General features: G+C 49.9%; 1 protein-coding gene and 1 long non-coding RNA gene across 2 annotated transcripts in view; one reads left to right on the top strand and one right to left on the bottom strand.

Moving 5' to 3' along the window:
* The window catches only part of LOC149864358 (scavenger receptor cysteine-rich domain-containing protein DMBT1-like), a 68,136-nt gene extending 49,597 nt beyond the window's left edge, over positions 1 to 18,539 (top strand). Inside the window, exons 15-18 of the mRNA XM_090049526.1 lie at positions 537 to 851; positions 1,130 to 1,444; positions 10,450 to 10,584; positions 13,875 to 18,539. Coding sequence (XP_089905652.1) covers positions 537 to 851; positions 1,130 to 1,444; positions 10,450 to 10,584; positions 13,875 to 14,023 — 914 coding nt within the window. The 3' untranslated portion in view covers positions 14,024 to 18,539. The remainder of the gene's footprint in view (positions 1 to 536; positions 852 to 1,129; positions 1,445 to 10,449; positions 10,585 to 13,874) is intronic.
* Positions 669 to 24,926, bottom strand: LOC149864357 (uncharacterized). Its single transcript, XR_016442645.1, has 3 exons — positions 24,788 to 24,926; positions 1,893 to 1,992; positions 669 to 753 (listed from the first exon to the last, which is right to left on the bottom strand). It is a non-coding gene; the product is annotated as an uncharacterized LOC149864357 (long non-coding RNA).
* Positions 24,927 to 26,834: the final 1,908 nt, after the last annotated feature.

Here is a 26,834-nt window from a genome sequence, read left to right as displayed (position 1 = left end):
AGACTTTTCTGCTCATAGTGATCTCAGTGCCCCATATGAAGGTTGGGGGTGTACTTCTGAAAGGTGCAGGAAGAGTGGTGCCCTGAGAGCTCCTTTCAGCTCCTTCTGCCCCCCAGCAGTAGAGTGGAATGCTCTGGGTATGGAAAAGCATACACTTGCCGTGACTTGAGAGACCCCCACAGCAGCTGTAACAATTGTTTGCATGAACCTGTCGCAATACAAATGGCTTAAATTGACACATTTGACCCTTGATGTAGCAGGGTTATACTGGTTTTGCCACTCTCCTATCACTATAGGTTCTCATACACATATAATTACAGTGCAACACCTGCTGCAGGGTCTGGAGGAGCAGCTCCCTCCTGCACATAATCCACAGAGAAGATGCCCATGTTGAACAAATCAGTGATCATTACCCCATATCATGCCCTTCAAGATGTTAGATTCCCACACTGAGAAATGCTGTGTTCCTCAGTGCATAGAAATCTACCTGACCTTTTATCTCCATGGGGGGGTGTTTGTATACTTCCTCATTTCAGGCCCTCTTGAGCTTCGACTAGTGAATGGCTCAAATCGTTGTGCTGGGAGAGTCGAAGTGCTCCATGACCAGAAGTGGGGAACTGTGTGTGATGACGACTGGGACTTGCTGGATGCTGGAGTAGTGTGCAGGCAGCTGGGATGTGGAAATCCTTTATCGGCCCCTCGGGGTTCTCATTTCGGACATGGATATGACCCCATCTGGCTAGACGAAGTAAGCTGCATAGGGACAGAAGCAGCCCTCACTGACTGCAAGGTTAAACCTTGGGGAGACCATAATTGTCACCATGGAAAAGCTGCCAGTGTGGTGTGCTCAGGTAATCCTTATTTATACCCCATCCTCTTGCCCCACAAAACACTGATATTGCTTCAAGACATATTTACAGTTTGGAGGGATAGCTACACTGACATCATATGCTGAGGTGTCTTTGCAGTTACTGGAAGATCTGTGTTAAGCCAGGCTGAAGTTGTTGGCTGGGTACAAGAACTTCTGGGTGAGGTTGTACAGCAGGCGTTATGTGAGAGATTGGACTCAAGGCTTGTGATGGACCCCTTTCACTTAACATCTCTGAATCTTGTATCATTCCCATTTCAGAGCCAGCAGAGCTCAGGCTGGTGAATGGTTCCCATCGCTGTGCTGGCAGGGTTGAAGTGCTTTATGACCAGCAGTGGGGAACAGTGTGTGATTACAGCTGGGACTTGCAGGATGCTGGAGTGGTGTGCAGGCAGCTGGACTGTGGGCCAGTGTTATTGGCCCCTGGGGGTGCTCACTTCGGATATGGACATGACCCCATCTGGCTGGCTAAGGTGAACTGCACAGGAACAGAAGCTGCCCTCTCTGAATGCGGGGCTACGCCTTGGAGATACCATACTTGTCAGCATGGAAACGATGCCAGTGTTGTGTGTTCAGGTAATTCCCCTTCATGCCACTTGCTGGATGGCCACATTCCCCTTGCAGTCACTCTCACAACCTTGCCCATGTCATACTTTATACAGCATATGCTTCATTAGCAGGGGCTACTACTTCCTTTGCAGTCCCTAAAGATCAGATGTACAGGAATCTCTCTGAGCATTTATTTCCTGAGGGCTGTTTGTCTCTCCCCATTCTAGAGCTGTCTAGGGCGAGAGCTGAGGTGCTTCATGGAAACCTGTGGGGAATTGTGTGCAAGAAGGTGCTCTCTCTCCTGTAGTCAGTGATCACCTTCTGATCAACTGTGTTGCTGGTAACATATGTAGATGATGCATCTGTCCCCGTAACTCACAGCATAGAACTTGGCTGCATTTTGGGCTGAATTTTATTTCACATTAGATATCAAAATAATACATCAAATAAAATAATACATCAAAATAATACATACGTATGTAATGTAATAGCAGGTTTTGGCATGCACAGTTTGCAGTTCACATCTGGTTCCAAGTGTCCACACAGCTGTAACCCTTCTGCAAGGTGCAGGGTGGCTGTAACAAGAGACAAGTTCAATTTAGGGGTTTTGCACAAATTCATTATCTTAGCTCGAGTCCCCACCCAGAAACCTGGGAAAATAAATTTTGATCCAATGCGAACAAACTTCCCCATTTGCAAGCAACATTGAACTATGACAGGGTTAATTGAAGGGGAAGGGAACTGGGACAAAGAAATAAACTTGAGAGCACCTTAACCAACTATCAACAATTAATCACAGTCACTATGTTCAAAACTCCCTCTTAGTTCCATGCAGGATGAACTTGGTAGCCATTAAAGACAGTATAGGTGGTAGTCCAAGCTTTCCCCTGCCTCACCACTGCTGGGGATACTGTTCTATCACACACGTTGCTCCTTGCTGCTGCTAGGTGGCATGTTCTGCTGCTGCCATTGTCACTGCTTGCTGCTCTCTTGGTGCACACCATCACTAGGAGCCCCTGCTTTACTTATTGTTGCTGCTCACTGTCACTTGGTGGGGGCGGGGCAGTTGCTGCTGTGCTGCTGCTCACTGCCACCAATGGAGTTGCTCCACAAGTGGGTAGCAGGTCCCAGCTTGAACCGACTAGAACAGGGCTGTCAAACTCACCTGGCTCTGCAAACCAGATGAATGGTATGGAGCCTGTCCATGGACTGGATTAGGTCCATGAACTTCCCCACCTCCACCGCCTTCTTGCCTCCCCATGTTAGGACCCAAACTCCACATGGTGCCTGCTTTGGACAGCCTGGGATGCATGCTACATGTTTTCCTGCTCCCTCAACCCAACCCTGTCAAGGACTGTGCCACATACAGCATACACCCCAGAATGACTGGTGAAAGTGGGGAACACTGCATGTGATGGAAACCCTAGACTGGAATGGACTGGATGAAGTAGGTGTGTAACACGGGTCCCAGCATGTACACTGCACGCAGCACCTACTCTGGCCACTCCAAGACCCATGCTACATGCAGTGCCTACTACTCCAGCTGGTCTGGGGGTGGGGTGACATGCTATATGCGGTGCAGATCCTAGACTGGCTGGAACAGGTGACTTTGGTCACAGAGCGGGTGCTGCATGTAGCAGACTCCAGCAGCCGGAGCAGGCTCTGTGTGTGGTGTGCATCCAGAGCCCTGCACACCAGTGCCAGTATGGCAGCATGTGGGTCAACTCAGACCCAGGGGCTGGATAAAAAGCTGAACCTTTGGGACCACTGCACTAGAAAGACTTCTACATCAACAGCTAGTCTCTCTTCAAAGCTGTATGGGCAAGTGCAATAGCAACAGCATCTACCTGGGAAGACTCTTACCTGAGACTTCCCCTCTACCTACTTTGGAACTCCTGAGCTGAGAGTCCCTCTGCTTTAGACTATAACAGAAGTCATGGTAAGCCTTGGCCCCTCAGAACCCATAGAGATATGCAGATAAGCATTAAGCACCACACAAACACATAGAGTTTGTCACGCAGAAAACAGACACAATAGTAGGGTGGCACGCCCCCTAAGCACGCTCCACAGGGCTACACTATGGATTGATAGATGTGGTACCATATCCTTGCTCAGGTATGCATATAAGGCCAGGTAAACCCTGAAATTGCAGCTGTAAAAAATGCCATGACTCATGGGGAGAAAAACAAGGGTGGTCTTCCCCTGTTTTAGTTGCCAATGATAGCCTCAGGATTAGGGTACTCATTAGGGGAGCAGGAGACCTAGGTTCTATGCCACCCCACACCTAGAGAGGGTGATGCTGGGTTTCTGTGAGAGAACACCAAACTAGGAGGATGAGGAGAAACAGTTGGGATAAGTTTATAGAGAGAAAGAGGCGTTCTGGCTCCCTGGTTGGGGAGTTATGTTTGCAGTCCCCTGGTTGCACTGTAGAGCGGAGGGTGTTTGGTTATCCCTTGCTCATGCTCGGACTAAAACACCCCAGAACTTTCTGGCTATAGGGTTTTGCTTTTCCACTTAGGATCAGACAATCACCATATCACCTAGCCGGGGTCGTTTGACCCCAGCATTCTTTCCTGCCCATAGCAGGTGGTCAGACTTGATGACCTACTCAGGTCCCTTCTGACCCTGCCAATTATGAAACTATATTTGGGAACAAAAAGGATTTTTACCCCATGGTCAGATGGATGGACTGTGGGGTTTTTGCCTTCCTCTGTAGTGGGGTACATGAAATCGTCTTCTTCCTTGTGTACATCTACCAACTGCTTCCTCTCTTTGCACTGACAAAATTGATGGTTTGTATCATGATCAGGCCCCTGAAGCACTCTACAGCCATGTCCTGACGGAAGAGCACAGCTGCAGAGTACTTTAGAAGTGCCCGATCATGCAACAATCTGAATCCTCAATACATGAGGGTTCATTAACTTGTGTCAGCAGCAGGGCTGGGTAGATGTAACCCAGTCCTGTCCCTGGTGTTGTCTTCAGAATAGGAAGGAGAGAAGGGAGGCCAGGGAGTTCCATCTGGGGTTTGCCCAGCCTGCACTGGAGGGTGAGGCAGGTGGATTGCAGTTCCCCTCACCCTCAAGCTGGGCATGTCTACACATGTAATTAATGTCCCTGAATTTTCTGTGCAGAAAATTCAAGCGCATTAAACTGGGACTCCGCACACATCTGAATAAGTGACTGTTGGGAGCAAATTTGCTCCTGACAGAAGCAGTTCATTCAAAGGCTGCTCCTGCCCTACTCTGCACCCCTGCAGCAGCCAGGGGGATTCCCAGGCTCTGCTGGGTACCAGCCCCAGACTGTCAGGGGGCACAGGGGCTGGTCCGAATCTCCGTCAGGCAGGGGAGAGCTGTCCCAACAGCCAAGCAGCAACCTCCCAGATACCTGGAGTCTGGGACCTGTCCTGATCTCCACATAGCTGGAAGAGCTGTCCTGGCTGCCAGGTCCTGATCTCCACGTGGCTGGGAGGCAGCTTCCCACTGAACCAGGCAGCACTCCCTGCCTTCTATGGCCCCCTGCTGCCTAGGCTGCCTAGGACCAGTTTGCTCCTAGTCAACATCTACATGTTCACTTCAGCACGTTAGTTTAATGCACCAATTTCTATTACTTGTATCTACAGGTACTAGAAAACAGTGCATTAGACTAATCAACTGCACAGTAATTGCTGTGCAGGTATAGACGGTAACACTTTACTGCGCATTAGATTAGTCTAATGTGCAGTAAAGCATCTCATGTAGTCATACCCACTGAGCCATTTGCTGCAGAGCTAATTACACAACTCCACAGTAAATGTCTTGCGTAGATATGCCCCAGAATAAAAATATCTTGGGATTGGCATGTATACACATCACTTTTCTAATCAGATTTCAGTGAGTGGCAAAATGCAGTGCTGCTTTTCTGCTGTTGATTCAACGATGCTATCTCAGGATGACTGTTTAGGTATACTTTGCAGTAGCCTGGGATAAACTGTTACTCCCTTTTATCTGGGAAACATTTTTTTAGGATTTATCCTAAGATAAAGGACCTGGATGTCCATACACTTGAAGTTTGTTCCGAGATAAAATAATTTATCCTGGGATAAATGTAACATCTGCTTGCAGCCTATGAGCCCATGATTCTGTAGGCATGGCCTTTGTTCCTTGTTCCCAGATACAAGATTTTGCACCCATATGAAAATATGTATTATATTTTCTTTGAACAGATGTAGCCTACCAAGCAGATCATTCTGTGTCTGCCCTGCCTTTATCATTATTTATCATTCTGTAAATTGTACATTTAATAAGCAGTGATTTCATGTTTTCGTGATTTCACTGATGAAACGCTGTTGTAGTTTCAGGCCTAATACTCATTCCCCTGGAACCCTACTAAAAACATATCCCTTGAATGATGAATTTTCACTAACTTCGGAGATCGGTTCATTAACCAGTTTTTTGGCTAGGGCTCATTTTTTAAATCAAAATATTGCATAGTATTGAGTCCACCCCCATATAAAATTTAAGTGTTGGTCTATTGTTGCGTGTTAAGAAGATATTTTTATTGATCAAATCTTTGAACATAAAAGGAAATAACATTTGCTTGAAAAGACCTGTTTTCCCTAAAAACATGTTGATAAGCATTAAGTATATGCCTATCTTTTAATTCTTTATTGATTTCAGTCAGCAGATTTTCATTTTATCTGAAAATGATACCAGGGCTAGCCAAGATATAGTTATCTAGATTATTCGAGTCCTTTCTGATGATCACGCTTTCAGTGTTCTAGAACTTTTTCAATATTCCAAGCTTTACAAAAATTTACATCAGTGGGCCAGAGATCAGGCTATTCAGAACTATTGTTTGCAATTTATCTGTGGTCACTGATTTAAAAAAAAAATACTCCTAAAAAGTGCATGCTTATATTCTTAGTATTTGAGAAGAGGGCTCTTGTCTTTTCTTCACTTCCATATGATATGGGTGCAACAACCAGTTGAAGTCACTTGTTGGTTCTGGATTTAGGACCCAGAGGCGATGTTTTGACCTTTCCATTCGATAATAGGCACATTTATTGATACACAGTGGTAACAAAATGAAGCAATACAAACAATCATGCAATTCTATATTTCTACCAACTCCTAGGGCTGTCATCAGAGTCCAGGTACATCTGGTCAGGATGCAATCTTCACTTTGAGGCTCTTTCTTAGGTGTAAGATGTCAGCAGTCTGGAGGTGGGATGCCAAAGCCCACAACCCCACTCCAGTAGGGTGGATGAGATGGGCTGGTAATATGCCCTCTGTTCATAGTGGCCTTTGGGACCCTTCCCAGGGGATGGGGACAGGTAAAGGAACCCTCTCAGGGAGAAGAATGAGGAGGGACAGGGAGGGTCCCTTTGTTATTCTCAGGTCTCTGCTTTTGTATTTCCCTTCCCTCCTGATAACTCTTCATGGCTGTCTCTGGTTGGTTGTCTCTCTGTGATCACAGTGTCCATGTGCTATGTCGTCAACACATTCCAAGCCCATCACATGCACACCTGCTAATTTGTTCTTTCTAGGCCTTCTCCTAATTTGGTCTGTTCCCCCAAAACCAGGACTCAGGCCCCCCTGCTCTCAGGCCTTGTTTGCTGGTGTCACTTTTATCTTGTGTTATGGGCAGTATAGTACATACTCCCTCAGTTTCCAAACTAGTTGTTCATCCATTGGCATTGTTATGGCCTGTCTGCTTCCAAGGCTGTGATCTCATATGACTGTGAGGCCCAAGCTCTTTAGAAATCATTAAATCCCTGCTGCCCCGCTTAAACAATTCTAATGCATATATCTATGCCTATAAGCCAGAGGTTGTCAACCAGGGCTACGCATACCCCTGGGGGTACTTAGTAAGGCCCCAAGGGGTATGCAGCAGTGGTGTGGAGAAGCAAGGGAACTCCGGTTTTGCCAGTGGCTGTCCCAGTTTTGCCGCCAGCGCTTCTGGTTTTGCCACTGGTTTCTAGAACCCCTCTGGTTTCTGGAAGTCCCCTCCATGTCCCTGCTCATCAACCAGCTAGGGGACTCCCTGCTTCTCAACCGCCTGCCGGGGGTACACCAACATGCTATAAGCCAATTCCCAAAAAACAAACCTTTAAATACCATTTTTAAGGCAACATCACTGTGTTCCCCTATGCTGTTAATTGTCAGTAGGGACTTACCTACATTGTCACAGTGAGACTGGGTTTTTTGCAGCTCACTCATAGCATGCAGAACTGATTTCATGGGCATTTTGTGGCAGCCCTGTCCCTCACTGCTGATTGGCAGAGGGGGCCTTCACTCAGTCTACCTCAATACCACTTTTTATTGATTTTGTGGAAAATCACATCCAGTGACAGATTTCCCAGAAATCACAGCAGTCATGGACCACACTGGTTTTTTTGCAGTTTCTACGAAATCTGTGAAACCATGATTTAGGTAGGTCCCTACCAATCAGGTGTGCAAGAATCCCCCTGAGTATTATACTCAACAGTTATTGCCTATTGACCAGCTGTCATAGACTCTACAAAATGGCTCGTGTTTGTGACTCCTAGCTTTTACATAGTCTCTCTGAGCACCTCTTGAAGCCAGCCTAGGCATAGCTTCCAGTGGAGGAAGTCTCCTGGCTTGTTTGAACCTGAGGCTGGGCATCTAAGTTATCATCACTTGATACCTCTCAGCTCCCAGTGGAAACAGTATACTATTTCAGGGGAAGGAATATTAGCAAAGGTGACCTTTAGCAAGGCAGGCAACATTTCCAAAACAAAACAGAGCTTATTGATCAAGCTGAAGAGCCTCGGGGATCACAATAGCTATGCCCAACTTAAGCTGAGCCCATCCTTACACAGGACACAGACCTAGGCAGCTGTGTCTTTTTGGGATCCACTCTGTCTCTGTGCATCCCTGGGATCACTGTGTGTGCCCTTTTCAAGCTAGCTTCTCATGCAGACTTTCTTTGATCCATCTATTGGATGTCATCCTTTGGAAGGTAATCATCAGTTATAGTGGCTTGCACCAAATAGCCCAGGTACAATTTCTCCAGGTAAATAATTCTTTCACTTACTGCTGGTCTGTTCTCTACCAACTCCAGTAGATGCATGACAGAACCAACAATTCATTCTCCCATGGTCAAGGGTTGAAGTTAACCCATTGCTGCCTTTTATATAATGGCACACACTCAACTTAAGGAAACTGAGGCATGCACGATATTACAACAGAAATATACCCAAACAATACCACATTCTGTCATGCCCACCAGAACACTACTTTGCCTGCTTACAGAGAAACACCTAAAAAGCGGCAGAGGAGAGTTTCTCTGGAACTTTGCAGAGGGGATATTAGGGATCTTCCATCTGTACTTCTGTGACAAAAAAGCTTGCCATTGGTGCAGCAGCTGTGATCTACAGTGCGTTTGCCTTGTTTACCTCTCTTTCTTCCCTGAAAGCAGAAGAGACTTCCAGGACGTCAACTTTTTACCATGTGTAAGTGTGTAGTAGAAGTGTGTGGCAGAAGTGGTATTGATAACTGGATGTTGGAGGCACCATTCCTAATTCCATTAAGAAAAGTAACAGGCTGTGAGCGGGACAGGGCAGAGGACTGACAGTTCAGGACTCTATTAGGAAAGGAACTGGGATCTCTAGAGTGAAAAATACTGTCTGGACTATCTGGGATTACCTCTAAAGAGAACCAGGAGGAGTTCAACTTCCTTAGAGATACAAGTTAAATATTGGCATGACACTTGCATGAAATGTTTCTGAAAATGCAATCAGAGGAGAAAATGAGAGATCTGCCTGAGGCACTCCTGAGAGTGGCTAACAATGCAGACAGGACTTCCTTTGTTGTCATGTTCTGTCCCTGCTATTGCAGGTGCCACCTCAATTTTTTTTTTTAAATGTTAGCTTCCCCCTCCACAACACTACAATTCCAGGAGCATGGGAGGAGCTGGGGAAAAAGCCAAGCTGGAAAGCACAACCCCCGCCTCTGGCAGCCCTTGTGCTGACCAACCTCATCATCCAAGTAGTACAGTCCACTATGGGTAGTCAGATACAGGGCCACAATTTTCAGCCCAGCTCATTTCCCTGCTCCTTTCATGTTCCTGAAGCTTGTGGGAACAGCTGTGGGGAATGGTGTGTCTGGGCACTGGGATTCAAGTCCCCAAAAGAGTGGCCACAGCATAGGAGACCATACTCATCTTCTGTGGTAGAGAAGGGGGCAGGGAAGAGGCAGAGAACAGAAAGAGCAGGGTACAGAAGAGTTCTGCCTCCGCTGCCTTCACCTGGCACCAGCCTCTACCCCAGTGGCTGCCTGCACTCTCTCAAGGGAAACCTACCTCCTTCAGGGCTCTAAAGGCCCACCCTGAAACTCCCCAGTCTGCCCTGCTGAGCAACCCCTGCCAGCACTGAGCACCATGCACCACCCCCTGCTGTGCTCCCAGGGGCACCCTGCCTGCCCTAAAACCTTATGAGAACCTCTTAAGGGTGATGCAGGGGCCAAGGAGGTAATCAGTGTAAGAAATTAATTAGTCTTGACATTGGATATCACTACATTCCAGAAAGTTTTGGAGGGGGGGTACCTTGCGTCTAAGAAGGTGAGAACCACTGCTCTAGGGAGCTGCGATACAGCGAGAGGGGTGGAAAATCAGGGCACTCTTCCTTGCTGAACTCAGTTCCAGTCCAGTGCTGCTTTGGGCCCTGTGCTGCAGGGAGGAAGGTGGGAAAACTCCCTCTGTGAAGCTTCCTGTCTAAGCACTGGGCTCTAGCACAAGGCTTGTGGTGCAGTATAGAGTGCTTCCCCCCCTTCCCACTCTAGTGCCAGGTGTGGGTACAGAGCATTCGTGATGATTTAGGGAATTTTAGAGGGAGGCTGGAAGTGGCCATCATGGCTCTTCTGGGGTGGGGGAATTGGCCTCGGTGATAGATAGAGTAGTCCCAGAATGGGGAAGGGACTCAGTGCCGAGAGGCATGCGAGGACTGGTTTGAAGTGGCGCTGGGAAAGGAACATTCCTGGGCAGATTGCCTTCCCATAGCAGGCACAACTGAATTCCTCACTTCCTCTCCCCAGAACCTGTTACTGCTAACTCCTATCTGACACTGCTGCTCTTGGGCCTGGCTGTAGTCACTGTACTGCTCTGTGTGGCTATCATATTCCTGAGGAAGAAGAGGAAGCAGCAGGATGAAACTCTTGGACACTTCCTAGGTAAGAGCCCACTGGGCCCATCTACATGTCCAATTAATGCGATTGGATATACTCCAGCTCAGTTTGAGCCAGAGTAAACTAATCCTGACATCACTGTCTACACGTGCATTTAAGTGCAGTAATTTATTGCGCTGCCGGATACTACTTGTACTGTGATGCAAATATCCAGCAGCACAGTAAATTAGTCTATTGCGCCCTAATTGCTGTACATGCATAGACAGCGATGCTTTACCACACAGCAAATAAGTCTGCTTCCCGCATCTCAGGTATATGCGCCCACTGTGTAGCCAAGTGGTATACATGGTGAGGAGGGCTGCTTTCTTCCTACCCAAAGTAGGGCTGGAATACCAGCATGCTGTAGAGCTGATCCATAGAGGAGTTTTGCTTTGCCAAAATGGAAGCATTTTGCAGAAACAGGTTAGTTTCAACTCAATTTTTGATAGAAAAATGTCAATGCTATTTGTGTCCAGGGGAATATTTTGCTCCCTCAGGTTTCTGATTTAATTTCAGCTTCACAGTTCCTTTTTATTTCCATTTCCTTTCATTTAAACTTTCAGAGTCCACATTGACTTTAAAGTTCTATTTCATTTTGACTCGACCTGGCTGGATTGCCCGAGTAGAAGGTGTACTCTGCCTGTTCTCATTGTATGTTTCTTGCATCTCCCTCCACTATATAAGCACTCATTGCTTTAGATGGGTGCAGTTTGCCAACCTTCATTCTTAATATGAGCTGCAGCTGTGCTTGTGGCCAGATTCCCTCTTCAAAATGGATGTTGTAGAACTCTGCACCCTCCAGGGATGCAGAGCAAATCCATTCATTTAAGTTCACAAACCTGTTCTCCTGTCCTTCAAGATGAAAAGTGAGACTAGAAAGTGCAGTAGTTGGTAGGACTCAGCCTGTCCAGATGAAAAGTGCCATGGTGCACAGTATCCCCCCAAAAGGGACAGCTGTGGAATCAATTTGATTTGAAAAAGGGTCAGAAAATCCACCTTGCTGAAGTGCCTCTGTGAACCCCTCTCTCTGCCCCTCTGTAGCAAGTGCCCATCCCAAGGATGGTCACGATGCCCCCTGGTAGCTGCTGAGCCCTTGCTAACCTGGCTGCCCTTGGGGCCCTCTTCCAGTTTCTGGCCCACCATGCCTAGATGTTATTAATTTCTAATGAAAGGGAGCCTGCCCCAAGGCTTCCCAAGCCTGGTCTTATTCTTAAGACCACAGATGCTCATGGTCATTGCCTTAAGGGTTAGTTTTGTGGGCTTCATCCTCCCCAACACCCATTCCCAGGCCAGGCAGGTGATGTGCCAACCTAACTCTCTGCCTGCTGGCAGGCCCCAGGCACTGGAGCTTCTCTCAGTGCACGCTTGTCCCTCCTGGGCACTGGATCCTCCAGGTCCGTCCCCATCGGCACTGGACATTTGCACTCAAGTCTCCCCCAGGCACCAGATGTTTGTGCTTTAGTCCCTCTGGGCACTGGACACCCCCCAGGCCCTGGACTCTGGCGCTGCTAATACAACTCTCTGCCTGCTGGCAGGCCCAGGCACTGGAGTTTATCTCAATGCACACTAGTCCCTCCTGGGCACTGGCCCTCCCCGGGCCCCACCTCCCCAGCACTGGACATTCTTCTCAAGTACCTAGTCCTTCCTGGGCTATAGCTCACTCCCTGTGTCCCAGGCCCTCTACTGTTTTGACCCCCACACTGTATCCCCTAATGGGCTCAGGCTCTCTCCTTCAGGGCCGGTGGGGACCTCCTTGCCTCCCTTTCAGTCCCTTCTACAACCACCATATCATTCCTCAGCAGCCCTCTTGGCCATGGGGTCCCCGGTCCCTCTGCTCCCAAGCCTGTCTGTTCTAAGGCCTGGCTAGCTTCTCCTGAGTGCCAAGCCCCTGGCCCCTCTGGTCTACTTGCTAGCTGGGCTTCAGGTACCCTGGCCCCCTGCTCTCTGCCATCCTTCTCTAGGCTATGGGCTCACCCACTTCTGTTCCCAGGCTTATCTCTTCAAAGGTCTCTGTGTGGCTTACCCCAGCTCAGAAGTTAGCAATTGCCATGCTGCCAAGAACTCCTCCTACTGGCACTCAGGGGTAGACTGCCTGACCAGCCCAGGGCTTATATTATATGGCTCAAGCCCAGTCCACTTTTGATCAGCTGACTGTCATCAGCCCCACTCACCACCTACAGGCTGCTCCACAGGCAACCTCCTCTCTTAGTAACAGGTGTACCAAGCACCCTGTCACATTCTCCCACACGAGATACTTTCATTGGGGACTGCACCTGTGAGGTGGGTGGTGAGAGTGGCCTGTGGGTTTTGTGTTGGGTAAGTAACCATATAGGGAGAGATGGCATCTTGTGTGCAGGGTAAAGAGGATGTATAATTAAACCAGCAGGTGGGGAGGCGAAGGAGACGGCTGTTGTTGTGGAGCTGGCTCCATGTCTCAGCACACAGCCGTCTCCATGTCTCAGCACAGGATGGTATAGGCAGCTCCTCTTCAGACCAGTTCACCACTGCCAACTTTTTCTCCTAGCACAGGAAAGGTGCAAGGCTCCATGCTGGAAGCATTTGGGCCCAGCACCCTGAGTGGTACATGCTGTCTGAAATGGTGTTTGCTGTTAGTGTGTTGAGGACAGGGAGTGGCAGGACTCCCACAAGTGGGTCAAGGTACAGAGAGAGAGGATCCTTAGGATCCTCTGAAGTTTCAGGGCTTTTCCAGGTCCTGACTTATAGAGTAGGGTAGGAAGAGGGTTCTGATTGCACAAGAGAGGCCGGCTAGCTTCAGGCAGAACAAGGGTCAAGAGCAAATAGGGTATTCACAGCCTCTCAGTAAAAGAGGAATGACACTAGATTGATTTTAAATGCTTACAGGTAAGAATACTTTTCTCTTCATTTTGAGTTTTGGACTTATTCTTAAATGCAAGCACACGTTAAGAAGGGAACTACCTTCTGGGTGCCCCGCTATGATGGTGGTGCCATGGGTACCTCCTGTTCTGCAGATGCAGGTGCCTTTCTATAGTGAGAAGACAGCAAAAGCAGATGCAGTGAGAAGGGTCGCAGGTACAGAGCAAAGCAGCAGCCTACTCAGGGCCCAAGGCAGCAGAGGCAGGAGTGCAAACAAGCCAAGTGTCTATGTGTCCCACTGCCCCATCCAGCGCACCTCCACCAGGAGACCAAAGCCTCTAGGGGGTTAATAGCTTTGCTATCCAGTGAATGGACACACAGCCCTAGCTGGCAGGGAGGGGAGGTGGAATCCGTGTTTACTTAGCACCTGTGTTCCTTGGCACATTCCTTTTGATTTACAGACCATGTGGACCTGGGGGAGTTGAAAACCCAACAAGCCAGAGCCCAGACCCCATTCCAGGATACAGCATGCCTGGCAAAAAAGGAAGAGCTCCCTGAGGATGCTGGCAGTGACACAACATGGCTGATGAGAGAAGAAGCTGCACTGTGAAAGCTGTACTCTGACCAGATGGGGCCTAGGAAAGTCTGAGATGGGCTGGATGAAGTTTCTCTTGGAGACCAGACAGCACACGTCAGTGAGACTCTTCTGATTAACCCAGACAGATGCAAGCAGCCAGTGTCTGTTGGGAATAAAACATCCAGAATGGAGTCATGCCTGTGTTTGGTACATGCCCCTGAATCAAGGAGAGAGTGTCTGCAATGCAATGCCATCTCCCTCAGTTAGGGAGAGCAGTTCCTGGATTAGCCTCTCTGTAGACTGTGAAGACAAGGAGGTTGTCAGAATAAGTGATTATTTCATGCTGTTTTTGCCCCTCAATGTTTCCCTGTCCTCCATGTGCCACAGCCTTCCAGATCCCTGTATAGGGCCCCACAATGGGGCCCTCCAAACCAACCCTCAAGCTTTTCTCCACATAACTGGTTTGACTCTTCTCTGCTCTACCACAGCTTGATCTCTGGATTAGTATTTGCTCTGCATTAGTATTGTAGCAAACCCCTGCAGTGTCAGGCACAATCACTACAGCCAACAAGGGGTTTGCTCACTTTTCATATACAGCATCCTAGGAATTAGAGTCATAGGCCAACAGGCCAAATGGAAGGAACAAATACAGGTAACTAGGCATTCAAAGTATAACAACGTACACTCAAAGGCAAGTAAACAGGTAGTGGTCATTACTCCTGAAACTCAACCTCCAAAGGTTTTCCCAAGAACCAGCCTTTAGTCCAGAGTTGCCCTGTGCAGGTCTCTAGGTCAGAGGTCATGTGCAATCAGTCTGTGGTTCATCTGTACTGTACAGAGACTTCCCTCTGGCTGCACTGTTTTGGGCTCGCTCTCTCTCCATCCAACCCCAGCACTCTGGCACATAGCCAGCTGTGGGAGTCCACTTCCTGCTTCCCCCAAAGTCTCTGGGATTTGCAGTCCAGAATCACAGTGTCAGGACTCTGCAAGGTTGTTCCCCTTCTGTTACACATTCATATCACATTTCCAATGCATGCAATAAATTATATTACACAATGCGTACTTTACAGTATTCTTAACATTCATATGCAAACAGGAAGATACAGGTGCTGCATAACACCAGGCATGAAGCCTGCTATTCATCTCTCTGGGGGCACCTCCCTCCTGGATGCTGAGGGGCAGGTTGCTGGCAGGACAGTTTGGAGAGGAGATAAGCAGTCCTCAGGGGTGAAAGAACAGTTTAGGGACTACTTCAAAAAGTTGGATGTGTACAAGTCCATGGGGCTGGATGGGATGCACCAGAGGAGGTGGAAGGAGTTGGATGATCCATTGTCCATGGTGATCAGGAGAGGTCCTGGATGACTGGAAAGGGCAAACATCGTGCCCATGTTTAAGAAGGGAAAAAGGAGAATCCAGGGAACTACAGACCAGTCAGCCTCACCTCAGTCCATGAAAATATCATGGAGCACATCCTCAAGGAATCCATTTCTAAGCACTTGGAGGAGAAAAAGATGATTAGAAATACTCACCATCGATTCACCAGGGGCAAGTCATGACCAAACCAGGCGTAACCAACCTGCTTGCCTTCTATGATGAGATGACTGGCTCTGTGGATGGGGGGAAACTGGTGGATGTGGTGTACTTTGATTTGAGCAAGGCTTTTGATACTGTCTCCCACGACATACTCCCAGGTAAGCTAAAAAATGTATGGGCTGGATGAATGGACTGTAAGGTTGATAGAAAACTAACTGCAGCACTGGGCTCAAAGAGTAGTAATCAATGGCTTGATGTCTAGTTAGCAACCAGTATCAAGTGTTGGTCCTGGGGCCAGTTTGGTTCAACTTCTTCATCAGTGATCTGGAAGATGGCATAGAGTACACCCTCAGCAAGTCTGCAGATGACACCAAGCTGCAGGGAGTAGTAGATATGCTGGAGGGTAGAGTTAGGATTCAGAATGACTTAGACAAATTGGAGGATTGGTCCAAAAGGAATCTCATGAGGTTCAAAAGAGCAAGTGCAAAGTCCTGCACTTACAGTGGAACAATCCATGGACCAGTACAGGCTGGGGCTGACTGGCTGGGCAGCAGCTCTAGAAAAGGACCTGGGGGTTATAGTGGACAGTAAACTGAATATGAATAAGCAGTGTGCCCTAGTTGCAAAGAAGACTAATGGCATACTGGGCTGTATTGGTAGGTGTGTTGCCAGTAGATCAAGGGAAGTGAGTATTCCCTTCTATTCAGCACCAGTGAGGCCACATCTGGAGTACTGTGTTCAGTTTTGCCCCCACCACTACAGAAAGGATGAGGACAAATTGGAGAGAGTCCAGTGGAGGGCAACAAAAATGATGAGGGGGTTGGGGGACATGACTTATAAGGGAAGACTGAGGGAACTGGACTTATTTAGTCTAGCAAAGAGAAGACTGAGGAAATGTGATAGCAACCTTTAACTTCCTGAAGAGAGGTTCAAAAGAAGATGGAGCTAGACTATTCTCAGTGGTGGCATATGACAGAACAAGGAGCAACAGTCTCAAGTTACAGCAAAGGAAGTTTAGGTTAGGAAGAATTTTCTCACTAGGAGGGTAGTAAACACTGGAATAAGTTACCTAGAGAGGTGATGGAAGCTCCATCCTTGGATGTTTTGAAAACCTGGCTAGACAAGGCTTTGGCTGAAATGATCTGTTTGGGGATGGTCCTGATTTGAGCAGGGGGTTAGACTAGATGACCTCCTGAGGTCCCTTCCAACCCTAACTTTTTATGATTCTATGATATTCTGCACTTCTGTTTGGGGACTTTTTAAAACCAGGGCAACCAACCAGACAGAGCTGCTTCAACCCCTGAGTACACCCTTGGCTCACTACCTGTCACCAGTCACTGTGCTTCCTGCATAGTAGAAGCAATGCTGTGGAGCACCTGGTTGCAACCAAGAGATGCCTTTATTAGGCTTACCTTCTCCCAGGCCTTCTTCTCCCTGGCAGCACATACCTGCTGAGAGGCACAACTCGGCTGCCATGAAAAGAGCTAAAATATAGAGGGTCCTCTCCTGAATACTGGCAGCTCCAGCTAGTCCTGACAGGGCTTGGCATCCCACCAGGAACTACCCAGGCAGGGGTATAGGCTTTCCTCAAGCGGCCCATTCTTCAGCCTCATGATTAGGGCACTCTTATGGTTGGAGGAGAGCGCACCCGTCCTGGCTGAGGCAGCCCTATAGCCCTGATTTCCCATTTCTTGCATGAGTGTTATAGGAGCCTGGCACTAGAGTAGAAGGTGGACACCACCACCTCCTATATTTTTGTGTGACTGACTGTTCCCTGCACTGTCACTGTGCATTAGGCAGTCTCTGTGTGCATTTACTTGATTATGCCCTGCATGGGGCTTAGGCACAGGGATACCTTGGACAAAATCCCATTCCACTGAACAGACAACCAAAACTGTTGGCAGTGCCCAGGCAAAGAGCATCCCCCCCCTTCCACCTGGCCATGTGGGGCCGGATCCTATTGCACTTACTGGGGCTGGGGAACGGAGCACGGTCCTAGTCCACCCTGCTACAACCCCTGGAAAACCAGTAACGCCAAATGCGGCTGCGTCCTTCTCCTTCAGGCCCAGACGACGGCACATCATTGTAGCAGGCTGCCGGCCAAGGGGCAGGCGCTGCCGCTGCCGCTCCCTGTGGAGAAAGCGCTGCCAAACGCGAGCAAGTTTTGCGAGCACAACGACACGCCGCGCGCCGTGCCTGCGTCTTATTGGACCATGACCGCGGTGACAGGGCCCCGCTGCGAGCCAAGGGCTCTGATTGGCTGTGCCGGCATTCCAAACCAGCCGAGGAGCGCGAGCAGAGGCAGGGGAGCCGGCTCCAGCGCGGAGGCGCGGCCCAGCCCGGCCCGGCCGCAGGCACCGGGGCTGAAGCCCGCTCCAGGAGCCGGTGCCAGGGCGAGGGAGAGCCTGGCTGCCCGGCCCGGCTTTCCCACCGGGTGCGGAGCTGCAGGTTCAGGCCGCAGGTGCCCGGGGACGCGGGGAAGGGAAGGGAAGGGAAGGGAAGGGAAGGGGCGGCGGCGGCCGCGGGCTGTCTGGGAGCTGGGGGCAGTCGGGGCTGCGGGAAGGAGAGACCTGCCGCGAGGCGAGAGGGCCCGGAGGAGGAAGGCTGAGGAGGCCCAAACCTCAGCGGGGCTGGGGAGACACTTAAGCCCGTAGCGTTTGCAGGTCTGTTTTCAGGAGCGATGAGAGGAAGCCATTCATCCCCGCATCCCCGGGCCGGCGTTTGGGGTGAGGCGAGGCTGAGGGAGGCGCCCACAGCGAGACCCGTGTTGCTGGTGTTGCAGTGGGAAGCTGGGTCGTTCTGAAGGGAAATTGGCTTCAAAAAGATTTGACCCCTGAGTGTGATTAGTGAGGGGTTTGCTGTAAGGGGACCACCCACCATGTTAGAGTTGTTCACTTACTGGCAGATTGGATTCAAGACTGAATTTATTATTCACCGTTGATAAGATCTATCTATATATTACCTCTTCTTGATTTGTTGTATATAGTTGTGTACAATAAAGAAACCCATTTGTTCATTGGGCTTGGATGTATATTTCTGGAGGGTGAGGGAAACACCTCTCCACCGGATGCTTCAGCCAGAAGACCTGCCCCAGGGCTCTTGGCACCCTGAGGATCCAGAATAAGGGATATTGCCCGGTCTAGCGTGCTTCCAAGGGTACATTATAAAACTAGATGTGTTAACCATTTTTGAAGCATATTAGCAGGGTGGAATAGCACCTCACATAAGGGTGTGGACCAAGATCTGCCTTCAGCAGGGCCTTCAGGAGGCACAGGGGAGCATTTCAGTTGCATAGTGTCCCATCTGGTGGCCTCCACAATCACTATCACAGGAGCCAAAGGCATCTCCAGGGTTGATACATTAGAGATGTACCTCTGGTGGCAAAATTGCTACAACAGGTGCCTGAGGATGAACTAGAGCAACAAGGCAGGATGTGGTCTGGGGAAAGACCCAAGTGCAGCTCACTGCCACACACGTGCAGATGTGGCCAGAATTGAGTTTGCCTGCATCTTAGTGGGTGTAGGTCCCAGAACACTCTGTAGAGACTAAATGTACATCAGAGCGATTTGAGTCTCCAGTCTAAATCTAGAAGTACATTGATGGGTACTGCAGGCTTGCTCCTTTAGCCTCTCAGGCCTGCTGCAGACTGAGGAGTCGAGAAGGCACTGAGGATGAGTCCAGAGCAGGCTTGCTGCTGAACTTCTGGTTTGGGAACATGCCTGTGGACTACACTGGTAGAACTGTTTTGGGCCCCACCCTTCATGCCAGACCTACCACTGCAGTGGGGTAGAAGATCCCATGGAGGGCACAGGGAGGACACCCTAGTAAGGATTGTGCATGTAGTACACTGGAGGGGAAGGACTGGGTAAGGGGAGGCCAGAAAACAGATGAGGACATAACACAAACCCTGACATTGGCAATTTGGTGGCTATGTACCTCTCAGGGTGAACACCCCCTAGGGATGGCCTCAAGGATGCCAAAGCCCCAGCCAAGTGGCTGGTTACAGCAGCATCCATGCAGACAGGCCCATGCCAGTGTCAATTGCAGCCTCAGCCCCATGCATACCTTGCCTTCAAGGAACTGAGTGATTGGGTTTGCGTACAGCAATGTTGTCTCATGCCAAATCCCATGAAGTGCCTCAGTGGTCTGCTCAGGGCAGCCTGGAGGCATCCTACACCACCCATTTTGCCTAACAAGATCAGGACTGCCCTGGTCCTATTGGCTTTGGGCTCCTTTTGGACCACAGGCTTCAGCCATCATGCCAACTCTTTGGCTCCCGGCCACACACTCTAGACTACATCACATTCCTTGCAGATCCCCGCACCTGGAGACAGACAATGTGAGAGTTTCTACAAATAGTCAACATCCTACATTCCTGGACCCCAAGAACAGTTCTTTAACTTCCAAAGGTCTATACATACCTACTCCCACATGTTTGTGAGTAGGTAGGTATTGCATATATGCCACGATATGATGGTGGTCAGTAACCCACTCCTTGAGTTCTCTGAGCATGGTATATGTTCCTCAGGGCCAGCCATGATGTCTGCATGCAATCATAGATGCTCCTTTTCAGGCTGTTCTTTTGAGGCAAGGTAAGGAATGGTTCCAGGATTTTGTAAAGTGGGGGTGCAGCACTGAAGGAGTGCCTGCATTTCTCAGTCCTTGTCTCTTCCCTCTGATCCCCATCCCTACTGGGGCAGGCAAGCTATTGGCTGCTGCTCCTGCATCCCTTTCTAAGTCCCGAGGAAGGTTCTGCCATCTCTTCCCCTCCATGCTCAGAGGGTTGTCCCCTGCCCCTACCTTCTCTCTCTATCCCTTCCCCTCTTCCTCCTATCTCCTACCTCCTGCTGCCAGGTAGTGTCCTGGGAGAGACAAGTTCCTGCCCACTGCAGCTGGCCTACGCTGGAGCTGCTGGGGCTGTACTTCCTGGGGACTGCAGAAGTGGCCTGGAGGCACATCCCCCATCCCTGTGCCTGAGTAATATAAGGGGTACACATCTTGTCAATCCTTAAGCCCTCCCCTTGACAGACGCCCCAACCCCTAGCCTCTATCTTGGAACTGGAAGTCCTTTCCCTAACCCCTGACCTTTGCCACCCCTTGCCCCAGAAGCACGCCCTTTGAAGGTGGTCATCACCATGATCACCATCTTAGAACCAGAAGTCCTGCCTTGTCACATGGTCCTTGACTCTGATAGTTTCACCCACATGATCCCCCAAGACCCGCACCCTCACCTCCATGTTGGCTGCCATGTAATTTGTAGAAGTCTCTGCCTCCTCACCTGGTCTCTGATCCTGGTAGCACTGTCCATATGACTCCAAAACCCACCTCCCCTTGCTGCCATGTTAGTGGCCATAGAATAATAGAGAAGTAAGGCTGGAAGGGACCTCAAGAAGTCAGTTAGTCAAACCCCCTGCCTAAAGCAGGGAAGTTCTTTTGGTCCTTATAGGGACTGACCCTGCAATCTTGGCATTATTAGCTGTTGGTAACCATCAGCCCCTGCCATGTGACATGGTCCATGATCCCAGAAGTTCCACCCACCTGACCCCAAAGCCTGCTTCTCCTCACTGTTATGGCCCACCCTAGGGGACCCAGAAGTCTTGGCCCTCCCCCAGATCAGATACATGCGCACAACCTATCTAGTAGTGGAGGGTTGTGACCCCTCTAAGAACTTCCCTGCTGCCCTTGCCCAATCAGCATGGGTTTCAGGGATGTTGGCTGTCCCTGAGAGCAGCACTGAGCCAATCATAGCAAGTATAGAGGTGAGACCAAGACTGGAAGCCCTGGACTGACAATTTTCCAAACCCTGTTGGGAAACCCTCAAAAATAGACCATATGTTTTCCAAGACCAGGCTAATGCAGCCAGAAGCAAATATAGATTCTTACCAGTAAGACCCCTCTTTCCTGCTTTACTACCAAGACTTGCCATACACCTACTGGGAAAATTCTACCCTAGTGACAGTTCTGAGGAGGGGGAGATTAAGAAGAGTAGCCTGCTAGCCCAACAGTTGCCTGAGATGCCTGAATCTGGGCAGGAGATCCGTGCAAAGATTCAGGAGGCCAGTGAGCCTGATGCCCAGACTCTTATAGCAGATGCTGAGGATTTGGGAAAAGAGGGCTGCACAAGGTCGCTGATCCACAAGGCGTATTTCATAGATTCCATAGATTTCATAGATATTAGGGCTGAAAGGGACTTCAGAAGATCATCGAGTCCAGCCCCCCGCCCAAAGGGCAGGAAGTCAGCTGGGGTCATAGGATCCCAGCAAGATAAGCATCCAATTTGCTCTTGAAAGTGTTCAGAGTAGGTGCTTGAACGACCTCCGCTGGCAGACTGTTCCAGACCTTGGGGGCTCGGACAGTAAAGAAATTCTTCCTTATGTCCAGCCTGAAACGGTCTTGCAGTAGTTTATAACCATTTGACCTCGTCATCCCTTGGGGTGCTCTGGTGAACAAACGTTCCCCCAGATCAATGCCATTTTTACCTCGGTCTTCAGAGGCAATGTCAGTTCCCACTGCACCTGAGAAAGTAAGCAGCCCTCAGTGGTTAGGGACTATTTAGAAAAACTGGATGTGTACAAATCCATACGGCCAGATGCAGTACTTCCGAGAGTGCTTAGCGAGTTGATTGATGTGATTTCAGAGCCGCTGGGCATTATCTTTGAAAACTTGTGATGATCAGGGGAAGTCCCAGACAATGGAAAAAGGGTAAATATAGTGCCCATCTTTAAGAAAGAGAAGGAGGAGGATCCAGCGAACTACAAACCACTCAGCCTCACCTCAGTCCCTGGAAAAATCATAGAGCAGGTCCTCAAGCAATCCATTTCTAAGCACTTTGAGGAGAAAAGAGTGATGAGGAAATGTTAGCTTAGATTCACCAAGGACAAGTCATGCCTGACCAACCTGATTGCCTTCTATGATGAGGTGATTGGCTCTGTGGAGGTGATATACCTTGACTTTAGTAAGGCTTTTTATACAATCTTCCACAGCATTCTTGCAAGCAGGCTGAGGAAGTATGGATTAGATGAATGGACTGTAAGGTATATAGAAAGCTGGCTGGATAATCAGGCTCAATGGGTAGTGATCAATGGCTTAAGGTCTAGTTGGCAGCCATTATCAAGTAGAGAGCCCCAGGGGTCAGTCCTGGGGCCAGTTTTGTTCAATATTTTCATTAGCAATCTGAAAGATGGAATGGATTGCACCCTAAGTGAGTTCGCAGATGACTCCAAGCTGCCAGGAGTAGTAGATATGCAGGAGGGTAGGTTTAGGATTCAGAGAGATCTAGACAAATTGGAGGATTTAGCCAAAAGAAATCTCATGAGGTTCAACAAGAACAAGTGCTAAGGCATGTACTTAGGAAAGAACAATCCCATATACCACTATAGGCTAGGGACCAACTGGTAGTAGAAGCTTTGCAGAAAAGGACCTGGGGGTTACAGCGAACAATACACTGGATATAAATCAGTGTGCACTTGTTGCCAAGAAGGCTAACAGCATACTGGTCTGCATTAGTAGGAATGTTGCCAGCAGATCAAGGGAAGTGATTATTCCCCTCTATTCAGAACTGAATAGATGTGGCCTGGTGAGGTCACATCTGGAGTACTGTGTTCAGTTTTGCCCCCACCACTACAGAAAGGATGAGGACAAATTGGAGAGAGTCCAGTGGAGGGCAACAAAAATGATGAGGGGGTTGGGGGACATGACTTATAAGGGAAGACTGAGGGAACTGGGCTTATTTAGTCTAGCAAAGAGAAGACTGAGGGAATGTGATAGCAACTTTTAACTCCCTGAGGAGGGGTTCAAAAGAAGATGGAGCTAGACTATTCTCAGTGGTGGCATATGACAGAACAAGGAGCAACAGTCTCAAGTTACAGCAAAGAAAGTTTAGGTTGGGAAGAATGTTCTCACTAGGAGGGTGAGAAATGGTATGTTACCACATACCAAAATGATAGCCTATGTGCTTGAACAGTATAGATCAAACCATACATGACCCATACATGACAGAGAGCTTCCACAGTCATGGGTGAATGCAGACTGCCAATGTCGCTGCATGAAAAAAATGTTTCCATTCCATTCCACAATTTCCCATGCAGGACATGGAATATTCAACCTCTATGCTCTGCGCCTAAAAAAACAGCTCTGGTCGACCCCACTGTAAAGACCCTGAAACTGCTCGTAAAGGATTTGTTTTTGCTCATGTATCTAAAGGAAATGTGTCTCATTGATGCATTCTAATAGTTTCTCACTTTCTTGCCTGAAGTGATCACCCAACATTTTCAAGAATTTCCACCACAATAGTTGTGTGACTATGCTTCTGAATGCCATGGGCTAGACCAGGGGCGTCCAACCTTCTTGAATGTGGGACCAGATCACAAACTTTTTATCACTCAGTGGGCTGGCAAGCCATATTCAAAGACCTCACAGGAAGTGGTATCACATCAGGAAGTGATGTCACATGACCTTTGACACCAATGAAGTTGCAGGGGTTGACATGGTGCTGGTTGACATGGCATGCATGCCCGGGTTGACATGGTGCTGCAGGAGCTACAGGGCCAGGCTGGGGTTGACCTGGGGCCCACCTGGACTGCCAGTCCCATGCCCAGGTTGACATGGTGCTGCAGGACCCGCCTGGGCAGAACCAGGTCAGCACCAGCCAGGAAAAGCAGCACTTAGCTGAAGCTGGCGTCTCATGTGCTGCTGGGGACAGGAGGGGCCGGCCAGGCCTGCACCGGCCCGCAGAAGCGGCAGCGGAGCCATGTGCAGCTCGGGACTGCAACGCGGTGCAGGCTCGTCCCATCCCAAGCGGCACACGGCTCCACTGCCGCTTCTGCGGGCCGGGCTCCTCCTATCCCAGCACATGAGAAGCGACCCCCTCGGGGCCTCGCGCACGGCCGGCCAGGCCCAGAGAGCTGCAGCGGCTGGGGGGAGACTGGCAGGGCAGCGGGGCTGGCTTGAGGCGGGTGGGTGAGGAGGCAGGTGTGGGCCGGCAGTGCCAGCAGCCGCTGCTTGGCCTCCTGCACGGGGCCGCTCCAGCAGCGCAGGGCACGGGCACAGGCTCATGTTGGGGCGGGGAGGCGGGGCAGGAGCAACCGGATGCAGATTCCCATCCTCAGCCATGCAGGCTACATTAGCAGGACCTGAACTGCCAAGGACGTAGAGCGCCTCTGGACCGGGCTGTCTCCTGCCTCCCGCCCAGCCCGGCTCCAGCAACCACACGCCCGCAGCTCTGGCCCAGCCCCGAGGCGCCCCCAGCTCCACGCGGGAACTTACCCAGTGCCTCTGTCCACCACACACGCGGGCAGGGCCGTGCTGCAGCTCCCCCGGCCATGCGCTGGGGCAAGGGGTGGAGTCAGAGGTGAAGTTGCAAGTGCTGTCCTCAGATCATCCAGTCAGGTGTGGCTGGGGGAAGCCCTGCACCAGGCAGGCCTGGGGCAGCGGCGGCGGGATCCGGCTCACGTGATGAGCCTGGCCTCGTCAGGGTAAGCGGCTCCCCTCCCCTCGCTGCCGGCTGGGGCCCGCAAGCCGGCCCTGCCCGCCTTGCCTCGCCGCTGCCGCTGCCACCGTGGAGCGCAGAGCCAGGCACCAGGACTCCTCGCCTGTCCCAAGCAGGCCAAATAAAATGACTTGGTATGTTGGACAAGCCTGGGCTAGACTATCAAAAGTGAAGAACTGCCTCAAATGCCTAGAGATTGCACAAATCACACTTTTTTTTATGTTCTTTTGATAAAAGGCTTACACATCCCAGGTCCTTGGACATACCCAAGAACAGGTCCTAGCAGAAGGTCGTAGAGTGTATCAGCCGACAGTGCAGCTATGCGGTAGAGACCCTCCCCCATGTGCTGTGCAGCTGTGAGCTGCATGCCAGAGCCTGGCAGCTCTGCCATAATGCTGTCCAGGACTGCCTGGTGAGGGCCATCCCGGCCACAGTGAAGGAGATCTCCATGAACCGCACCATCCCTGGCTGCTAGAGCCATATGCAACCCGACATCGTCATCACAGAGAGGCCAAGAAGGTCATGATTGTGGATATAAGCATCCCCTCCAAGAACCGGCGCCAAGCCTTCACCGACACCCAGGCTTGCAAGCGGGAGAAGTACACCCTGCTGGTCAACATGAGGGACTGTGGCTACAACATGACAGTCCATATGCTCGTCATGGGAACACTCGGAGCCTGGGACTTCAGCAACGAGAGCATCCTGTGTGCCTGCCGTGTCTCCCACTGCTACGCCAAGCTGATGCGCTGCCTCATGGTGTCCAGCACCATCCACTGGTCCTATGACATCTACGTGGAACACATCACAGACCATCGCCAATACTCTGACCCCACCAGATGAACCACCACCGCACTGGATCCAGGGGGGACCACCTGAACCTTCCCCCGCACCAGATGGACTTCACTTCAAAAGGATTCTTCAGCAACAGATGACCCCACTCCACCCGAAGAGGACCCCCGCAATGAGACTCTATATGGACTGAGATACTGTCTTCGAACTACTTCCTCCACCATTGTGGACCATTGTAACGGGTTTGTGTGCATCTATCTTCTTTTTCTCTCAGCGTTGCGAACCCCCTCCTTCCCCTTCCCCCACCCCCCTTCCCCCACCTCCAGGCTTAGTTGGCTAACATTGTATTTTCTGTAACCTAGTTGCATTCCCCTCCTCACCCCCATCCCTGTAATGTTAGTCTCTCGCTCAGGCAATTTGTATTTCCCTACCGGCTTTGTCGTCTTTTCGGATTCACAATCCTAAACATCTACTAATAAAAGTCAATCTGCTCTGCTTTACGTTTTGCTGGCCATGGAGGGGAGCAAGAAAAGTCAAATTTTGGAAGACGTGATAAATCGTTCCCAAGGATGGGGCCAAACTGGATTTATGCAGAAGTTGAGGCACTGATTGACATTTGGGGTGAAAGGAGTATGATAACACAACTGGGAAACTGCAGGAATAACCCTGTTTATGTCTCTATTGCTGAACAGTTAGAGCAACTTGGCATCCAACACAACTGGGAACCGTGTTGCAGTAAGATGTAGGCCTTAAAGTGTGCCTTCCATCGCATAAAGGACAATAATTCTCAGTCTGGTGCTTCACATAGAATGATTCCGTTTTATGACAAGCTGCCTATCATCCTTAAAAGAGATGCTTCAGAGGCTTGTGTGACCAAGTTTGGGACAAGAGGCTTGCACACAGGGAACCAGAAACTTCTTGGTGCCAAAGTACATCTCAAGCCACAGCTACTTTGCAAGTTCCACACAATCAGCCTCCTCCTCAAGAACAGATTCAGTCACAGGGCAACGACCTCACTTGGGACTGCTCAAGGGA

This window comes from Crocodylus siamensis, chromosome 5, assembly GCF_052110815.1.
Source record: "Crocodylus siamensis isolate JL-2025a chromosome 5, ASM5211081v1, whole genome shotgun sequence".
Classification (NCBI taxonomy): Eukaryota; Metazoa; Chordata; order Crocodylia; family Crocodylidae; genus Crocodylus; species Crocodylus siamensis.
Note: the sequence above shows the minus strand (reverse complement) of the source record. Positions and strands in the feature narration are given on the sequence as shown.